Raw genomic sequence first — 21,238 nt, forward strand, 5'->3', positions numbered from 1 at the left:
TCTATCTCATTCTCTCTCTCAAATAAATAAATAAATAAAATATTAAAAAAAATTTTTTTTCCCAGGATGAATTCAGGCAGTATCTAGTAGTCCAAGTCACTCCATTTCTTGAAAATAAAATTTTACTACTTGGCAGAGCATCTAGCATCCTCAAATCTGACTCCAGTTCATCTTTTAATTCTTCTTCTTTATGGTGGCTTTATTTTTCTAGTTCAATTATACGATCAAGCTTTCCTTGAAACCAGTCTGAGGATCTCTGACGTCAACTGTTCTTTTTTCCTAAAACTCCTCCTCAGTTCGGGTTCTTCCTCCCTACTTCCTAAACCCTGCCACCTTGCTTGTTAAATGCCCTCTTGTTCAGTAAGGATCCTAACATGATTCCTGATACGACCTAATTCCTGGATGTCCCAAGATAACCACAGCTGGAAATTCTGCCTTCTGTCTTGGGGCTCCAGGTATTTACTGTTGCTTTGGCACAAATCCCATCTACTCTGCTTTGTGCGAATGCGTGTTCATGTATTTCTTTATTACTAGTTGATAAATCTCATTAGGAGGTCTCATTCATTCTTACAGTCCCATCCATATTCCTTATGCTTTCTTAGCACTTCCACAGTAGGTAGTTAGCAAAATCTGGCTCATAGGAGGCATTCAGGTGGAGTGAACAATTTATTAAGTGACAACTTTCCCAGCAGTTCTAAGTGAAAACTGAGGTTATAACTGCTTCTTCATCTGATTCCTGAACAGTGTATTTGACTCCGAGAACTGTAGCAGAGTGAATCAAGGTGAGGAAGGATAAACACAGAGTTAATGGGATACTGCAGAGTGTTAATCGCAGAATGTGAATTTCCCATTATCCTGGGTTCTACACCTGCTCACAGATGTTACTATAAAATTTCTGTTTATTGCTGAGACTTATATGTGTGGATTAAAGAAGCAATAAAAATCTTTCAATACATTTTAACATATAACAAGTCATATATTTTGTCTGATTTGCTTACTGTCTATGGCCTAAAAATAAAACCCACCCTCCTTGGTGCACTAGGGGGACCATTTAGTAGGTCACTCTTTAGAAGTGCATGGCTTGCGTACCAGGAGAATGACTTTTTAAATATATAGTTAATTTAGGAATCAGCAGCATTGATGCAGATTCCTTTCTGTGCTGAGGTCTTGAATAGAGGACAGAGGGACGGCAGGTTGAGGTGCCTGAAGACCTGCTTTGGAATGCAGGTGCAGAAGACCCTGTCTCCCTGTGTGGCTCTGCAGGGAGCTGCTCTCTCATGTGTACCACTGAAATACCCATAATCTAAGATAAGCCCAGGGCAAAGCAGACTGACAGAGAAAAGCTAATTTGCAGGTGGGTGTTTGTTTGCTCAGATGTTCTGGTAGCGTTCTGGTATAGAACTCTGGGCTCTCAACTTATGGAGAGTGATTATATATATTATATATATATATGTGTGTGTGTGTGTATATATATGTATATCCTTCATATATCCTACAATATAGGATATATGTATATCATACACATATATGTATATCCTTTATATATCCTACAATATAGGATATATGTATATCATTCACATATATATATGTATATAAAATAATCCTTCATATATATATATATGGATTATTTTAGACTAGTCAGCTTTTTACCATGTTAAAAAAAATCAGTATCATCTCTGAGTTAAATGGAGTTAGGAAAGATGGACATCAGTTGAACAAAACTAGCCCCAGTTTGCTGATTCAGAATGTAAACGGGCTCATGGGAAAGTTATGAAGCTGGAGAGAGTAGAACAGAGTATAGCACCCACTCTGATACACTTTCCTACGGAGGTTAAGATGAATTTAATGGCATGCTTAAAGTCATGTATCAATCTAATTAGCAGAAATCCTGATAAGCTATTCAACTTCTTTTATACAAATCCTAAAAGACTAAAGAAAAAGAAAGGCTGAATTGGTGCTTAGAAGCAAAATGAGTCCCTTAATATAATTGCTATCCAGTTAAATCCAACACATAGTTAATGAATTCCTCTTATGTGCAATTTGCAAGGCGAGGCTCAGAGTGGGAATTAGTCATGAGTTAGATATGATTGTTGACTTCAAAGATTATGCACAATCTTGGTGGTAGAAATTTGGTGGAAAGCAAGTAGCCGGGAAGTGATAGATAGGGCACATCCAGGTGATAATTCTATAAGAAGGATCGCTGTGGTTTTGCAAGAGGGATTGTAGCATCCGGGTTCGGGGAAGCATAAACAATAATATAAATCCTTTCCAGATGCAGTCAAATGCTACAGAATCTGTGTGGGTTAAAATTACAGATAAATAATAATTAAAATGCAGTTATAGAATTCTCTGAATACATGATGTTAACCTGAGCTGGAAATGCCAAATGTGATTGAAGAAGTTTTAGTAATGGACCAACAAGTAACAACAAGGTACATTGTAGCTAGGTATATTTGGCCACATGTGAATTGGCAGATTTTCCCCATGAGGTTGAATATGAATGTATTTCCATAAGACATATTACAGTGCCTTAGAATAAGTCAGATTTAGTGCACAAGGAAAAGAGTAATATTAGCCTCATTCCTATTAGTGGATAAAGCTAGTATAGAAATTATCTGTGGGAGAATCCCTGTGTGGCAGCGATAATAAAATTATCAGTATTCTGACAAGAAGGGGAAAAAGAAATTTTAAAAAATCACAAGATTAGTTTACATATAGAGGGAACTATAACAAGATGTGGCTAATGTACTAGTAGTTAAGTAAATACATCCCTGGAAACCTGGATACTGTGTCTTAAAACATCTTTTTGGAAGCTCAGGAAAAAACGTGTCACAAATCTAAAGATGATTTATTCTGATAAAGACCTGGCATGAAAAATGGGAATCAGCCTATATGTGCAGTCAGAGGGAAATTCCTGATTAACTCAGGTGTACGAGTTTAGGGAATCATTATGCAGCATTAGTAACAGACCCACTACTCCCTGGTATTCCTTCTGCCCCGCTGCGTGTTGCTTCTCCAACACTTTGTTGTCTTTTTACAAATAGGTATTCCTCAGGGCTTTGTCTCTGCACACCCTTCTCTTCACTTTCCACACCTTCCCTAGGGGAGCTCATTCATCCCCATGGCTTTAAATACCACCCACCTACTGATCATTCCAAAACTTATATCCAGCCCCCCACTTCTCCCGCTAGGCTTCGAACTCTTACATAGCTGTTCCATGACAAATCTGCTTGGATTTCTGCCACCTCAAAATACATATGTTCAACATGGAACTTAGCTTCTACCCACCAAACCCATTGAAGTTACCTCCCATTGCAGTTTTTCACATTTGGTAAATGTCACCAACATCTACCCAGCTGCTAAACCAGAAGACTATGTTGTTCCTGATTTCCTGTTTCCTCTGCTCTGACATTTACCCCTTCATGAAGCACTACCCACTTACCTCTAAAATATGCTTCAAATTCATCCACTCCTGTTCAGTTCCATCGCTGCCTCCCTTGTCCCGCCAAAGCTTTCTTGCCCTTGGTGTTCTGTAACAGCCTTGCCTCCCTCCTGGACATTCTCCCTGTGTCAGCAAGACTGATCTTCTGAAAATGTTCGTTGATTACATCCCACGTTAATCTGCTGAAGACTTCCAGTGGCTTAAAATAAAATCCGGGCTTTTTAGTGTGCTCTTTAGAGCTCTGTGGGATCCACAAATAGGACTGAGTTGAGAAAGTGGCATTTGATTCCTCCTTGAGGCAAATCGTGACATAGGTAGAGACTTCCTAAATTTGGGGAGAGGCATGCGGTATACACTCTGGGGAGTTTGGTTTTGGTTTGGAATTTTGGTTCCAGTATGGTTGCTACGTAGCTGTTAGGATGGGAATGACGTCAGTGGGCTTTTTCCCTTTTCTCCAGTTGATCTGTGTGGTCTGATGATTGATTTTATTCAAAGTGACTTCTACAGGTTTTTGAGTTACGCTACAGCTCAGCTTTTGTGTTCTGTTGTGTTGTGTTTTTCCAGAGGATTTCAACAAGCTGTGCTCCGTCCCTTTGGTAATTCCTGAGAGACCAGGATATCCTCCCCCACCCCTTGGCCCCATTCCTCCTGTTCCTCCTGGCTTTCCTCCTGGACCTCCAGTTCCTGTCCCTCGACCCCCGGTGGAATATCCATACCCGTCTCGGGAACCACCAAGTAAGGATTGAAAAGTCATCAGGGGTTTTTTTTGTTTTGTTTTTTTGTTTACATTAATCAGGTTAACTTTTTTGTTGTTATTTACGCTGCTTTAGTCATTAAATTAGTATATCAATTCCTAGATTAACTGGTTTACATAGTGTTGTATATAAGTTTCTCAGTTCACCTATTGCTTAGAGAAAAATAGGGGGTTTCATATTCTCCAGATTAATGTCCTCTGGTTATTGACAACTGAGGGAGAGTTATGAGAGCAATTTAAATCTGATTCACAGGATGAAGTCATAGAGGTGGTATACAATTATATGTTGAGTTTTATGTAGTGCAAAGCAGTTTTGCAAGTAATTACCAAGAACTCATTGCCTTTGTCATTTACCCAAACTGGAGGCTTGAGAGTGGGGCAGAAAAGAGGTAGGGAGAAGCTGGCCACAGCGAGGCTGCAGGGCCTGGCTGCAGGTGATCTCTGTAAGCGGGCATGGAAATAGACTTTACTGGCCCCAGATGACCTTTGCCCAAAGAGTGTCTACCTTCCTTTATGATTTAGGATTTTTCCCATGATTTTAATGGGGTTTAATGTTATTCCTTTAGGGGTGCTGCCCGTCAATGTCACTGATTACTGCCAGTTGTTCCGCTATCTCTGTCAAAATGGACGCTGCATTCCAACTCCTGGGAGCTACAGGTGTGAATGCAACAAAGGATTCCAGCTGGACCTCCGAGGGGAGTGCATTGGTATGTGACGCCTATGGTTAGGTCCGCATGAGAGGCTATTGCAATTCTGTCCCATGACTAGATGGGTTTTCTGTTGCAGCTGTGATAAATCACCTCAAGCCTAGTGGCTTAAAACAACACAAATCTATAGTTCTATAGGTTAGAAGTCCAACACAGGTCTAACCGGGCTAAAATCAAGGTGTCGGCAGGGCTCTGTTCCTTTCAGAGGCTCTCAGAGAGAATCCATTTTTTTTGCTCTTTCCAGCTTCTAGAGGCTGTCTGTATTCCTTGGCTGATGGTCCCCTCCTCTATCGTCAGAGCCAGCAGCATAGCATCTTTAAATCTCTAATTCTTTGGTTCTCTCCTCCAGTTCCCTCTTCCACTTTTAAGGACCTTTGTGGTTAAATAGGGTCCAACTGAGTAACTCAGGAGACACTCCCCGTCTCAAGGTCTGCTGATAAACAACCTTGATTCCCCTTTACCACGTAACGTATTCAGAGGTTCTGGGGATTAGGACGTGAATATATTTGGAGAGGGACATTATTCTGCCTACTATCTTGACTTTTAACTTTCATCGTAAATACATTCAAGTCGTTGCTGGTAACTTCAACGTACGTCATCTTATCAAAAGTCTGACCATTAAAATAAAGCATTAAAACCGTCCCCAGATTATGAAATTTTGCACATTTAACTAATTTAAATGGATAACTCACCAACTGTCTCTAGTTAGTCATTAAAAACTGACGAGAGAAACTTTGAGTCGTTGACAGGTTGTTTAAGCTAGCAAAAGGTGGAAATGTAACACAAGAATAATTCATCTGTTAATTGGAAAAGAACACCCAGTTGCCATCTAACTTTTTAAAAATAAATTCCTCACCATAACACATACATAGTAAAATAAATAAATAAAATAAAAATAAATAAATAAATTCCTTTCTTAGTTCAGTTATACAATCCAATTCTGTAATTATGAATAAGGCAGAAATAAGGAGTTCTTAGTTTCTCACACTATGTAGTTTCCCCTTCTAGCACACATTGAGAGAGAGAGTCATTCAGTCCATAGAGGTCACCCGGAGCAGACTGGAAGAGGGGACATCTAGCTCACGGTGGGCAAGTGTACCTGCAGCAAGAAACGTGTGACTCTGGAGAAGTGCGTTATCTTCCAAAAGGCTTAGTTTCCTCGTCTTTACAAATAGGGGAATATAAACCAGTTTGCTGTTAAATAGACTGATAGTTCTAAACAACTGTAAAACCAGTGGGAGCCTGTCTGGGGGTGAGGGTTGGGGGGTGGACTCTGTGGTAGGTGAGAATAGCTCTTGGAATGACAACTGTTTCATGTCTTGTTCTGATGTTCTCAGTGGAACTCAGCAGGGGATGCTTAGATAAGGTGAGGCCTCCTTTTTTTTTAAATTTTTTTATTGTTATGTTAATCCCCATACATGACATCATTAGTTTTAGATGTAGTGTTCCATGATTCATTGTTTGTGCATAACACCCAGTGCTCCATGCAGAACGTGCCCTCTTTAATACCCATCACCAGGCTGACCCATCCTCCCGCCCCCCTCCCCTCTAGAACCCTCAGTTTGTTTTTCAGAGTCCATCGTCTCTCATGGTTCGTCTACCCCTCCAATTTCCCCCCCTTTTAATTGAAACAGAGAGCTCCAAGAGATACTCGGAATTCTACCTAGAAGCCATTTCTGAAATGCTAGTCTGAGTCCCTTAGGCCAGACTCAAGGCAGAGAAAATGTTTATTAGCTTGGAGGGTAGAGTTGCTACATGTTTGGCATTTTCCTATGAAAAGTAACATAGGAAAACAATATACTTTAACTGCACCACCAGTTTTCAAATGGCTGGTGGCATGGTACACTGTGGCAGAAAGAGAAAAGATCCTTCTCATTGTGCTATTTATTTCTTAGGAGGAAAGCATTTTAACATGTAAAGGAGGCCAAAAAAATGATCTTAAAGTTAGGAGTTGTTGCTGTCTAATTTCTTACTAAAATATGCTGTGTTTTGCAGATGTTGATGAATGTGAGAAAAACCCTTGTGCTGGTGGAGAGTGTATTAATAACCAGGGCTCGTACACCTGTCAGTGCCGACCTGGCTATCAGAGCACCCTCACCCGGACGGAGTGCCGAGGTATGGTCCTAGCTCGGAAGTTGCTAAGTAACGGGACATATATGCTAAGGAGGAGGTTTGCTTGGAAGGAATTTAACACCTTTGCCAGGAGAGGCTAACAGGCCCTTGTTGCTTTTTGCACTTAATTCCAGATATTGTCACACTGAAGGACAGCGTCATAAAATCCAGCAGACATGCAAATCATTTTAAAAGATGCTCCTGTTCCTATGGGAATATCTTATTTTTACTACTTTTTGCCTCATCACTATTGCTCTTAATTTTTAATCTGAGAGCTAGGGAATGGGGTTGACCCTTGTTGACACAGAAACTGAGGAAAGTTTCAGGTGAAATTGTATTGAATCAATTTCTTAATGGAAAGGTCTGTAGGGTAAAGAAGGAGCGACAGTGGCCATAGCAACATCACCTGGGAGCTGGTGGGAAATGCAGAATCTCAGGTCCCACCTCAGACTTACTAAATCACAATCAGCATTTGAACAAGATCCCCCCAGTGATCCATAAGCACACTAAAGTTTGAGAAGCACTACTATAAATGTTTGCTCACAGAATTTTCTCTTTGGGTTTATTAATTAATTTATTACATCATCCTATATGCCTTTTGTCAGATGACTGATATACTAAGTTTCTGGGACAGAAATAAGTAAGATCTACTTTCAACCCTTGGGGAATTCAAATATCTATGTCTCTATAACTTTGGCACAGAATGAGGTATTTCACTGATCCAGTAAAGCCAAATAAAAGCAAGAGAATTTTATGTTAAAATTAAATACAAGAAAAGGTCAAAAGGTTTGTATCACCTAAAAAAAATTGTCAGCTATTAACAGGAGTTAATTTTATTTGCCTTTTGTTTTTCCTTTAGCGAAAGCTCTTCATATGAGTTGAAGACAAATATTTTTTATTTTTATCAGTGACTGGTTACAGAGTCTTTGAATGTTGTTCTGGCTTAGAGATTTCTTGCCATTGGTGTATAAATGGCAGTGTTGAGCAGAAGAAACAGGAGCATAGTATGTCAGCCTGCTAATATTTCTATTAATGGCCTACTTAATATAAATATAGATAGTTTGAATGTTTAACTGAGTTTAGAACATTGTTAACGTTATAACTATTGTTTACAATAATTAGCATGTATGATGTATTAGGCATTTTGCAGTAGTAGAGAATAAACTGAAAGCAAGGTCTAGAATTCTGCACTACTAAATAAGCAAGTAGAAGAGATTATTGAGCGTACTCAGCCAGGGCGAGGGCCAGCCAGTATAGAGGAGTGGTGATGTTATCACTCTGGGACTTAATTTATTGGAGACTGAGGATTACCTAAAAGCCTCAGATACTGTCCTCCTTAAGAGCTAGTGCTAAGCTTATCTCAAACATAAGGAGTTGATGACATATTCACATTTTGGGGAAGATGAAAGTGGCCACAAAACAGAAAGATTGCGTACTTAGCTGAGGAGAAGTACATGACAGTCTGAAGAGAAGGGGACAGAAGGGGCAGAGAGAAACACGGTAGAGAACTTTGAATGGCAAGCTTCCAATTTATCTTGTGAGGCAGTGTGCAGACTGAGGGTGCTCTGAAATTAGTGAGGAGAGAAAATGCTGAACTCTTTATACTGTTTATTTTATCCTTGGGCCTCAAAAGATTATAGAATCCTATAAAAAAAAAAACTAATTCTGCTCAAGAGTATGTGGCTTTTACTATTTTTTGGAGTGTGTAGCAAGTCAGATTTTTGCAAGGATTAAGAAATAAATGAGAGAGAAAAAGAGCGTAGGTTGTTGGCACAAAGATCAGACAGAAGAAAAGCCCAGACTGCCTCAGCTAGTCCAATGACTCGTGTGGAAACCACTGTTGGATCTGCCCAGAAAGAAAGTGCGTCTGAGGGTCAACCACAAGACACCATGCAGACGCAGGGTAGACAGAGTAACCGATGTGCCATGAATGCACATTCTTGTCGTCCAGAGGATGTTTTGGGCGCTTATCCTCAGGCACATGTGGCCTCAGCTCTGCATAGATAGCTCCACCCCCAGGCACGACTACGCGGTTCCCTGGTCTCTGTCTTCTGGGGAATAGGCTCTGGCAAAGATTGTATGCTATGTAGACAAGGCAGCGTGTATTCATCCTCTTTGGTGTTCATCCAGGTATCTAGCCTAGAAACTGAGGGGAACAGATAATCCAGGGTACCATGTTGTCCAATTTGAGTTAATCATTGATCTTTAAATGAGAAATGAGATACAGGTTATTTGAGTTACTGTCCTTTTTTAACACTTTCATATCAAGCTCTGTTGTTTACTTTGGCATAATATTAAGCACAACAGAAAGAAGGGGAAATGCCCCATGTTTTATTTGGTAGATAGAATGCTTATGAAGTTATAAAAGAAACTAAGAATACATAAACAATAAAACTGTACTTGGACCAGAACTGCCATAAGGAAGGTAAACATTTCATGTGATTGCTGGTTTTCGGATAGAATTAAATTTTTTTAATTGGATTTTTGTTTTATTGTTCTGATGTAGCTATGAGATCTCCCCTTTTGAGCATGTGAAAGATGCCAGCCAAAGTTTAATATAAATAATGATATATACTGGCTCATTAAATTAGCTAGGAAAATGAAGAAGAATCTGTTTTGTGTATACAATTGAGATTTAAGGAGTCTTTTTTTTTTTTTGGTTCTATTTTATTTATTTATTTTTAAGATTTAAGGAGTCTTATTAGAAATTAGAGTTAGATCAAATGCTCTTATACTGACATTCTTTTTCTGTCCTATGTCTTGCAAACTCTAGTCAGTCATCTAAAGTCTCACATTACTGGATATCACATTTATGTTGAGGAATATTTAGTAATTAAACCCCAAGACTACCATCATGGGTTTGGAGATGGAGGAAGGGGGAACTAAAATAATTGTAAATCCACCAAGTAAATCTATTTCTTCTGTTTTAACTTCCATCTTAGACATCGACGAATGTTTACAGAATGGCCGTATCTGTAATAATGGACGTTGCATCAACACAGATGGCAGTTTCCACTGTGTGTGTAACGCGGGCTTTCACGTGACACGAGATGGGAAGAACTGTGAAGGTAAGTAATAGCAAGATGGCAGTCAGGGCAGCAGGATAATATTCACCCCTATCTCCCGTCGTGGTTTCAATATCAGAAGTCTTTAACAAGGGGCGCCTGGGTGGCTCAGTTGGTTAAGCATCTGTCTTAGGCTCAGGTCAGGATCCCAGGGTCCTGGGATCGAGTCCCACATCCGGCTCCTTGCTCAGCAGAGAGCCTGCCTCTCCCTCTGCCTGCCACTCCCCCTGCTTGTGCTCTCTCTCACTCTCTGACAAATAAATAAATAAAATCTTAAAAAAAAAAAAGTCTTTAACAAGACCAAGCCAAACATCAAGTGAAAGGTCAAAGTAGCAAATATATTTCACATATTGTTACAGGAGAGGCAAGCATACTTTGTAACAATATCCATACCTTTAATTACATTTCTGTGAGTCAAAGAGCATTTCAAATATATGAGAGCTTGTCCTTTAAAGATCCCTGGTGATGATGAAACTTCTATAACATAGATCATTACTTCCTAGTTTTGTGCCATCAGAATTTGTTCGTTGTTTTTTTTTTAATGGAACACACCTAATCTCCTGTATTTCTTTTTTAAATTTTTAATTGAAGTAAGGTGACACGTGCCATATATTCTTTTGACATTTATAATCCTTCTGTTTAAAGTGTCTGTCTAGTAAGAAAATACTGCTGAGTACCTGGAAATGTAAAATTTGTTTGAGACATTGACTATTGAGAAGCAGCTATCTTGTGTCTTGAATTAATCACTTCATTTTGAATTGGGCTGTTTCAAACATTTTGTCTTTTTCCCCTGCCATTTTTTCCTGAATTGAAAATATGACCATTATTGATGAGTTTCCACTACTTAGACCTTAGCAAAAAAATGAAGAATGCTTCTTATCGTCTTTCCCAACGTCTTTGGGAAAGATCCCAAGAATCTATTCATACATTAAAAGAATTTCAAAATTGTTCTTAGAAACATTTTTGGCAGAATATTATCTCAGTGATTCAATTCAAAGACTTAATGCCAGAACTCTCGGTTGGGATAGAATCCTGTTTAAAAAAAAGGAAAAAAATCATAAATTACATTGGTCTGACTAAAGCCTGTAAGTGAAAACACACCATGTCTAGAAGAGCAAGTACCTCCCAAGACAGCTGTAGTATTAAATAAAATAACATATTGATGAATTTAAAGAAATAACCCGTTGATCAAGGAATTCTAAAGGTTAGCTAACATGGCTATCCTCCATAGTCCAGTCTTGCATTTTAAAAATACATTTTTTCCTACCCCTATTTAAAACTGCTTCCAATTTCAAGCTGCCCTCTGGTTTCTACTTTATAAAGAATTAGGAAGTGGCCTAAGTACATTTTAAGTTCCATCCTTCTTAGTTTTGATTTTTTTTTATTTTTCAGTGTTTTGGAAGTAATATCAGTGACGTAAATATAACCATCAGGCGGTTAACACACTTTTCAGTTTGTCCACTGCTCTTTTAAAAAAAAGTCCTGGTAGCTTCCATTGAGTCAAATTTTGTACACACACACACGTGCAGTTTTATATATATGATTACATATAAATTTCATATCTATACACACATGCATATATGTGTATATATGTATACATACAGCATATATATAGTATGTCATAAAATAAATTTAGCCCTAGAGTTTGCATGCACATGTCAAAAATTGAGAACTTAAGAATACATATTTTATATGGCCCTTCTTCTTCTTATATGCTATAATTTGGGAGAAAATTAGCCTTAGACTATAATCACACACACACACACACACACACAAAAACCCCAGAAGAAATGTGAAGAAAAAGAATTATATTCATTCAGGTTGGCTTCCTCTGTAGGCTTACTCTTCTGGTCATAAGAGAATGTATATTTTTGCATTTTTCAGATATGGATGAATGCAGCATAAGGAACATGTGCCTTAATGGAATGTGTATCAATGAAGATGGCAGTTTTAAATGTATTTGCAAACCTGGATTTCAGCTGGCATCAGATGGGCGTTACTGCAAAGGTTTGTGCTATAAAACTCTAAGTCATATTCTCCCCCTGCTTTTTCTCCTTTCTATATTGCTTAGAGGTACCACTTTTCCGTATTGATTCTCCCCACTTAAAGTCCTCCTAATTCATTTTAGGAAACCTGACTGGACCTCCTTCTTAAGTCCAGCCATCCAGAGAGCTATGGTTTATGCTCAAGAGGCTGTTCTGATTTCAGAAAGGGTGTTTGGGGTCTTCTAAAGGAGCCTGAAAGGCTATGTAGCAAATGAATGAGAAGCTGAATTAATAGTTGGTCCACCAACAAATGTGAGCATCTTTTTAAAGAAGCTGAATTCTTCCTCTTCCTTATATTTGGGGAGTAATGGTAGTTAGGTCTTTTGATGGCTGTCATTTGCTACCTCTTACATCTTCACCTAGACAAAATATTGTAAATGCTTATTGCAGTGATATCTTCTCCATAATTTCCTCCTGATATCTTAAGAAACAAAGTTTTTCATGAACAATTTAAGCGTTTTCAAGTCACATAAGCATAAAGGGAAATAGAATTAAGCAGAAGAAATAAACAAAGAGCCATTGTTTAACTTTTGAAATAACTGCATTGCTCCAGTTATTGAAACAAAAATTAAGATTTTTATTTGTGCTATTGAAAATTGGGGTTCTAAGAAGAGTCGTCGAGATAAATTTGTGCTTGTGTCTCTTGCCTTATGTAGCTAGGGATGAGGGATTATTGCCCTTGGGTCCAAGATCTAAGTTGAAAACATACTTCTCAAGGAACCTTATATCCAAAACAGGCCCAGGAAATCTACTAAAATACTGCACTCAAAGCCTTCTGCTTATAGTTTCAGATGGAGAAGTGCAGAGTGTCAAGCTAGTCAGGATTAAGAAAACAGAATAAAGTCCTATGATGTCTCTTCTCCAGGTGCCCCTGGTAGACAGTTTTGGTAAAGGTGCTATGGAAGAAAGCCTTGTATTAAGTCGTTGGCAAGACATGCATTTTCTCTAGGCTTAAAAGAGCTTCTATCCCTTGGTTGTTTACCTACATTCTCCATGACCTTCACATCAGTGGATCTTAATATTGTGCAAATCTGTCTTCAGAGCAAGAGAAAACATTTGAGTTCTTAAAATTTGAAATAGGAAATAAGTCTCTGTACTTTTGAGCCCTGTGCTGGGAGGAACTTATTGTATGGAAGACAAGATTAACACGTGGAAATATTCTACAGTGTAAAACAGAATACAACAAAGTGCCAAATTGTGCAGATTAAGTGCTGTACAAGTAAAAAGAAAGGGGAAGGGAATGATTGCTGGAATATTTGGAATTAGGCTTCCAAACAGAATAACAGAAGGAAATGTGAAAGCCCCTTTGTGCACAGACCTTTTGCAAGAACACATACTCCTGTTGCCTATCCACAGGGCATGCTGAGATTCACTTTCAGTGCCTATAGGCTGCTGGGGACCCAGGTCACACCCTCTCAGCATTTAGTATGACCAATAGATAATACTGATGTAACTATTTCAGACGACACTATGACCTCATAGATGAAACTAGGTTTTGCAACTGTCTGCAGCTGGTGAAATAGATGGAATATACACATTAGATGAAGAATAAAGAAAAAAGAAATTTCTTGGGTGCTGAATTTCTTCTTTTCTGTAACTTTTCTCTTGACATCATTGGATGAGATTTTCTCTTAGCGCTGAGTACTTAGTTCTGAGACCACAAAGATGTGACTGTTCAAAGCTAGAATAAACAATGTTAATTTAATCTCTACAGTTAACTAATCTGATGACCAGCTTGGCCTTCCTGATCACTCTCTGAAAGTTGGGGCCACTCCCATTGAATCATGCCCTCTAGATCTATGTTACATCTCTGTCCCCGTTAAAAAGCCTGTGTATCACTTTTCAGGCTATAGTTGTCACTGTTTTACTGTAGATCTCAACTTGAACAAAAAGGTGACCTGAATAACTGAACCAATTTGAGTTCATGTATTTAAATATAACTGCTGTTTTAAAATACAATCTGTACACGGGAATCTTGGACCATCTGAATATACCTTGTGCCAAATAACACAAGCTAAGTAAAAATCTAGAGGTGTTTCAGTCTCAATTTGTCTTTTTAAGGTCAGAAGAAAAGGAAATAGTTACATACACTAGTTATATATTATAAAAGGAGTTGTTATAAAATGACTTGCTTCTAAGTGGTGTATGTTTTCCAAAACACAATTTTGGTACCATTTCTACTTCCCCATATTAAAGGGGAAAAATCTTTGCTATTATTAGTGTGTGCCCAATAAAGTCTTTTACCAGACCTCTCCTAAGTATATACATATGATACTATAAAATATCTGTAATACTTAAAGATTTTTCTTTGCTGGGTTCCAATTGGTTAGGGTGTTGTTGTTGGCCAGAAATGGTCATCAAAATCTTCTATATTCATTTTCCATTTCTTTTCTATGGTGTTCCATCAGGGTTTTAGTTCTGTATCTCTTAATGCCATGCTAGTCATCTCAGAGAGTTAAGTGATATTGGAATGGACACCAGTCTGAGTATTAGATGTCAAATGGAGCAGCTTCCTGCCCAGGTCAAAGTTGCACTCTATTATCAAGCTAGATTTCTGACAGTCCTGTAAGAATTGCCATGTGAAATGTTCAACAAGATCCTCTGTCTGTTAGCTGTCACTTTCCTTCTTCTTCCAGTTCTGTTTTTTGCTTTTGTGATTGTTATTTTGGATAAAAAGACCTCAGGAGAATATGATTGAAATAGCTTTTTCTGTGGTTTAAAAAAATAAATAAATAAGCTCATGTAGTTTATGTCAATTTTTGTTCTTCTATCAAAGGACAATGAAATGCGTCTCATTGAGCTTTTATTGTTGGTGCTGCATATTCTTTTCCATCTTCCCCATTTTCAAGTGTTGTAAAAGAATTGTAAGCATGTTTTGGTTTCATAGAAACGTCACTCCATTTTTAATAAGTGCTTTTCCCCACCACAGATATTAATGAGTGTGAAACACCTGGGATCTGCATGAATGGGCGTTGTGTCAACACTGATGGTTCCTACAGATGTGAATGCTTTCCTGGACTGGCCGTGGGTCTGGATGGACGTGTGTGTGTTGGTAAGATAAAGCCGTGACTACATGTGTGCTAGAGATCCACCCTCTGTCGACCAATAAATCCCACCAATAACAAATGCACTCTACTGTAACAGACAGGACAGAATATTTGTGGGGGAACAAACCAACAATATCAGTTCTCTTCTTGCATAAATCGGATATTAATCTAAGATGAGCTGAGATAAATGAAAACCAGGGGAATCCCTACCTCTTCTTCCCCTTTTCTTTTCTAATCATGTCGATGTCCTCAATTTTCTCCAATTCTCCCTTCTGGATAATGGTCTTTGAAATTGGCCTCTATATGCTCATTATCTCATAGTGAACATTTTCGTATAGGGAATTAAATGTCCTAAGGGAAGCATAGAATGCAAAGGAGGATATGGATAATCAAGAACTTTATGTAATATTTTTATGTGGCTTTATAAGAAGTTTAAAATTTGTTGAGAAATAGATATTAATTTTATCCAAATTATTTTTAAGAAAGGTAGTCAATAAACCTTTGAATTGGGCATAGCTGGAAACTCCCTCCCTGCTGGTAAAGATGACACTACCTAGTAGACCAATGTCTACAGACTTACATAATGAACCATTTATAAATTAAACTTCCTCTTCTTCGAAAGTACATCTAATTCAGACATTCAATAATTGCATGTTTATTTTGAGGTAGGCCACACTTCTTAAGAAAGATCTTATTTATCATAGGGTGAGAGTCACTGGTCATCCATCATTCATTTAACTTGTATTAGGTGCCTGCTCTGTACAGGTCTGGGAAAGATAAAAATGAATGAGATAGATTCTCAGCACTTAAGAATCTCACAGTTGGGTAAACCATGGTAGTCTCTAGAAAACAGAAAGACTCTGGGAATTGGTTTCCAGTTCTTGGAAGCTGAATGTAGTTTGTTTTGTTTTGTCTTTTTCTGTTGAAATCTAAGACCAGAGGCATCTTCTGTGAGTTAGAATAGGGACGGTGGCTAAATAAAGGCAGCTTCAACTTTGACCTGGGGAGTTCTCATCTGTTTGAAGTGATAGTGTGATGACAGATCCTTCTTCCTGTTTAGACACACACATGCGGAGCACATGCTATGGTGGATACAAGAGAGGCCAGTGTGTCAAACCCTTGTTTGGTGCCGTTACAAAATCTGAATGCTGTTGTGCCAGCACTGAGTATGCATTTGGGGAACCTTGCCAACCGTGTCCTGCACAGAATTCAGGTATGTGGTGTCATGGGGATGCCCTCGTACTACTAGCCTCCCGCCTCCGTCTGCAGTCTTTGCATTTATGGAAGTCACAGGGAGAGATGATGTTATGCTCTCCAGATACATCATATACCTTCCTGGGATCTTGGCAGGACTACTCAGGGTCTGATCACACATTACTCACCCAATCCTAATGGTCATTGGGAATCGACAGCATGTTTGGAACCCCCATCCCAACTCCTCCACCTTAATAATACTCATACTCTTTGGAATTCATGCAGCTTGCCTTGTTTTCTAAAGTAGTTTCACAATGTTTGCATTTTGCAGGAACTATTATAAAAGCAGAATTTTACAGAGTGTAAAGTAAATAATTTTCAGATTACCTGAATATTTCCAGCTTTTTACCAAAAGGCCGTGTGTGAATTTTGTTCAAATCCCTCATGTTGATTTAGGTGTGCTTCTCCTAAATGATTTTATTCAACCCTAGGGAAAAAGTATTTTTCTCAATTTGAAGTGACATGGCATAATGAAAAGAAAACTGGTTGGTGAGTCAGAATTCTTCCCAGCCACCGGCAGACAAATTACTTAATTGTGGGGGGGTTTCAGTTCATTGTAGGTTTTTGTTTATTTAGGAATTTTGCTCACCTACTTTCAAAAGGATTTGAGATGGCTTACAGTAGTAAACAATTATAAAATAGAATAATATGGAAAAGGAATCCTTAGTTTTCTCATCTATAAAATGAATTATCTTAGGTAATCCAGAAGATCCTCTCCAGGTGTAAATTGTTTCTATCTGTAAGGCAAAAATAGTTTATTGAAACTAAAGCAATAAACTGTCAACATTTGGAAACTTGGGAGTTTCCTTTCAGTGTTCTAAAATAGAGTTAGATCTAATATTGAAAACATGTAGTTCTGATTGGTTGGTTTACATCTAGGATCCAATTAGTTCATTTCTGGCCTAGATACAATCAATTAAAGATTAACTTACAATTTTTAAACATTTGATATTTTGAAAGTGATAATAGTTGAAATTAGAGAGTTAGAAATTAAAATATGAGAAGTTAGAGAAAGTTAAATGGAAGTCTTTAAAAGAAATGAGGGATGCCGGTTGAAGAGGAAAGCTTTATTCTGGCTGATTAATTTCACAAATTACCATTTTATATATGATTACCATTTAGTTCAATTCATGCTCACAACAATACTTCAATTTTATAATGTCAAATATAATCCTATCCAACAAAGATACCTCCATGTAACTTTATAGTCGTATATCATCAATACTATCCTTTTGTATGTTACTTTAACTTTTCAAAGTACTTTTCTTATACTTTTGTTATGCACTTTGAATTTACAAGACAGATGAGTATCATGAAAACTGGCACATGAGAGTATAGGTGATTTGTTTACATCTTCAGTAAGTGGAAAAACCAAAACTTAGAATCTAGGACCCTTGGTGCATAGAGTTCTTTGTTTTTACATTTTCTTCTGGACCAAGTGCATCCAAAGAATTCTTATGATACCTCAGAAAATGAAGTAATCTTATAAAAAGATGACTAAAAGAGACCAGATTTCTTTAAGCAATAAAGCTGAAGGAGGGTTAAATTTGAAGCCCAGCCCCACTAGCTTCTGTTTTGTATTTGAATGCACTTGCACAGAAGAGGTCCACCTGTGGACGTGGTTTCAGTCCGTTTGGTTTCTCTGCCTCTTTGGTAGATGAAAATGCCAAATCCTGAAGGATCTAAGTGTAGAGTATCCCTTATTTCAGGAAAGAGGGGAGATTTTAAGAGGTACTGAAAATATTCAGAAGATTCCTTCTTTAGCCAATCTAATGAGAAACTCCAACCCCATCACATCTAAAGTCCATCTCTGTGCTCTGGAAGGAAGCCAAGGGAGCTATCTATGAAGATATTTCTCCCTGGCTGCTGAACATTTACTCCTTGCAAGAATCAGTCAGTTAAACCCACTGAAGTGTAAGTATTAAGAATTTTCTCATATGTCCCCACACCCGTGTCTCTGTGGCACAACAGTGAATTAGCTGAGCAGCACCTACCATTTATTAAACGTATGAGCTGTGCGAGGAGCTGTGTTGAGCACTTTCCATGTTCTCTTGTGAAATCCTTATAAGTGTCATGTGAGTTGGGTATTCTTGTCTCCAGTTTATAGAAGGGGAAACTAACAGAGGGAAAGGGCTTGCTCCCAATAAGCATTGTCATCAGCATTCAAACCAATGCTGACCCGAATTCACTGACTGCAGATAGTCTCGGACCAGATTCTACCCAAATGGAAAAGAACAGTGACAATAATTTGCTTCCACTTAGGCCAGGCATCAACTAATTCAGCACTAACTGTAAAACTGCTTTCTGCAAAACTGGCATGATATTGTCTTTCCTACTTTGTTGCTTACAGTACTTCAAAAATGTTTTAATTAATTGCTGATGTGAGAGAATAATGACAATGCATTTCTTTTTGCTTCTAGTCCCAGGCTTTCAAACACATGCAATGGCAGCCACTTTCCCAGTTGTTCAGTTTATGGTCCCATTTAGCAGGGTTTAAAAATTAAGGCAGAGGCTCTGAGGGATTCAAACTTCCTTTTTTTTTAATCTGTGTAACTCCTTTTCATTCACTGTCATCAGGAATACAGTTTTCTAGCATGCAGGAGTGTAAGAGCTATTTGATTCTTAGCAGTGAGGTGTGGTTGGCCTCAGTAAAAAGGCCTGTTCCTAATATCCAGTTCCCCTGCCACTTAAGCACAAATGATTTGCATTTGACCATGAGACTCTGTGGTTGCCAGAAACTGTGGGCAACTAAGGGGACACTTTAGTTTGTTTTGGATAAAGTGTGATTCCCGTTAGTTCTCCATTTTCATCATTCACTCTTACGTTTGCCTAAATATTGTTGGAATCGTATGTGAAACATTGCATCAGTTTTAGGAAATAGAAATCTGATTCCATCAGAATTTGGGAACATATTCTGTATAACTTGATTTCTTATTAAGATCTCAGTTTTAACATTATGCAATACTTTGCCTATGGATTTATCATATAGAATGAACCTAGTATCCTGATGAATATGAACTTTAAAAATACACTTAAATGCAAAGGCAGATACTTTTGTTTTTCTTCTGAGTGGAGGCTAGAGAATTTGCAGAGAGAAATGAGAAAATGTTAAGAACTTGATTGTATTAAAAAAAAAAACAAACTGTTCACACTAAGAAACAAAATTATTCCCAAGACGGTGGGAGAAAGTTTTATTAACAGTTAAGAAACCACATTTTAACAGGCGCATTTCACTGTAAGTGTAAAGTGTTCCCTGGTGAACAAAATCAAATTGTAGGAAAAACACCTTTTCCAAAAGCGCTTTGCACAAGGAATTGCTATAACGTGCCTATGTCCTTTAAGGTCATTTTCCACAGTGATGCGGAGCCTTTAAAATGGGAGCTGGGTGTACCAGTGACTCCCTCGGGAGATGCCTCCTTTTTTTGTTACCGCTTTATTTCGGCTCCACTCACTTAGGAGGAAATGATGTGTGCAAAGCCAAGTACAGGATCGACCTGTCCTCCAAACAAGGGAATCATTTACTATCTGTTAATTTATTGCAGCGGAATACCAAGCGCTCTGCAGCAGTGGGCCAGGAATGACATCAGCAGGCAGTGGTAAGGACTTGTTTGAAATTCACTTTCTTCAGCATGTGCAGAAGCTGCAGTACTGGGCATTCCTGTGGGTTTCCAGTTGGTCCCTTTACACCAGACCAGAGGAGGTCTGACCCCTTCTCTGGCCATCACTGCATTATGTACCTGGGACCCCTAGAGGCCCCCAGGGGCAGAGCAACTATGGTACACTGTGTCCTGGGATTGCTGGGTTTGGGTGTGGGGCTTGGTACTGAAGGGGTGGGTGCTCTCCCAGGGCGGTCGATGGAGGACTGCAGATGAGATGCAATGACTGTGGCATCTCATTCATGAGAAAGAGGCAGTCTGGTCCTCCTTCGGCTCTTCCACAATCAAGTACAGTTCAGGGTTATGGGCTCAGTTGAAATGTTATCCATTCACATTTTGAATGATTTCCTGACTGCCAAGTATAGGGTCCGTATAAGATGTCAATAGGGAGCTATCTTATATTTTGTAGCAAGCAGTGATAGCAATTAACTAAGTTGGAAGAGAATGAAATATTTAAGTGTAGGGCTTAGAACTAGAGAAATATTGGTACCATAAAAGAATTAAAGTTAAAAGGGAGAGTTGGAACAAGTGTAAAAATGGATTTTATTAATATAAAACTAAATGATTCAATTCAGGACAGTTCTAGAAAAAAAGTTGGAATTGATTGTCAGTTCATTCTCATGATTAATTTCATCATTATGTGTGGATGAAGGTGGAGAAGAGATATTTGGGGGAAAGAGGAGTAGTAAAGAAATTTATAATGAATAAAGAGTTTGTGGGGAATAAATAAAGTTGTGATAGGGACCCAGAGAAGGAAAAACATGTTAACCCTGACTTATAGAAGATTTGAGACTAGCCATTCACTGATTGTCATTCTGCATCACCCTTGACCATAGAGCTCTCCTCAGTCTGTGGGCACACAGCAGAGGGAGGACCCAGCCTCATCTGGGCTGAGCAGCAGAAGCTTTCCCAGACCAGGTGGTGTTTGAATGGGCTTTGGACCAATGAATAGGCCTGGCTCCAGACATTCCTGACACAGAGCAAAAGGGCATTGTATGTTCATGGAAGAATGAGAAATTTAAAGTAAATAAACAGAGTTCATATTTTAATTTAATCTTTACGATAGTATTGAACCTATAAAAGTTTGAACCATGAGAATGACACAGTCATCTTATTTTTAAGATAAGTCTGATGGCACTGTGGAAGGTACCTTAAA

The 21,238-nt window shown here is 38.4% G+C and overlaps 1 protein-coding gene across 1 annotated transcript in view; it reads left to right on the top strand.

Annotated features, from left to right (window-relative positions):
- The window catches only part of FBN1 (fibrillin 1), a 229,046-nt gene that overhangs the window by 120,746 nt on the left and 87,062 nt on the right, over positions 1 to 21,238 (top strand). Inside the window, exons 10-17 of the mRNA XM_045900130.2 lie at positions 4,007 to 4,177; positions 4,763 to 4,903; positions 6,899 to 7,018; positions 9,958 to 10,083; positions 11,965 to 12,087; positions 15,055 to 15,177; positions 16,233 to 16,385; positions 19,969 to 20,022. Coding sequence (XP_045756086.1) covers positions 4,007 to 4,177; positions 4,763 to 4,903; positions 6,899 to 7,018; positions 9,958 to 10,083; positions 11,965 to 12,087; positions 15,055 to 15,177; positions 16,233 to 16,385; positions 19,969 to 20,022 — 1,011 coding nt within the window. The remainder of the gene's footprint in view (positions 1 to 4,006; positions 4,178 to 4,762; positions 4,904 to 6,898; positions 7,019 to 9,957; positions 10,084 to 11,964; positions 12,088 to 15,054; positions 15,178 to 16,232; positions 16,386 to 19,968; positions 20,023 to 21,238) is intronic.

The sequence above is a fragment of the Mirounga angustirostris genome, unplaced genomic scaffold (genome assembly GCF_029215605.1).
Source record: "Mirounga angustirostris isolate CCGP_5_RB_7025 unplaced genomic scaffold, mMirAng1.0.hap1 SCAF_9, whole genome shotgun sequence".
Taxonomy (NCBI): domain Eukaryota; kingdom Metazoa; phylum Chordata; class Mammalia; order Carnivora; family Phocidae; genus Mirounga; species Mirounga angustirostris.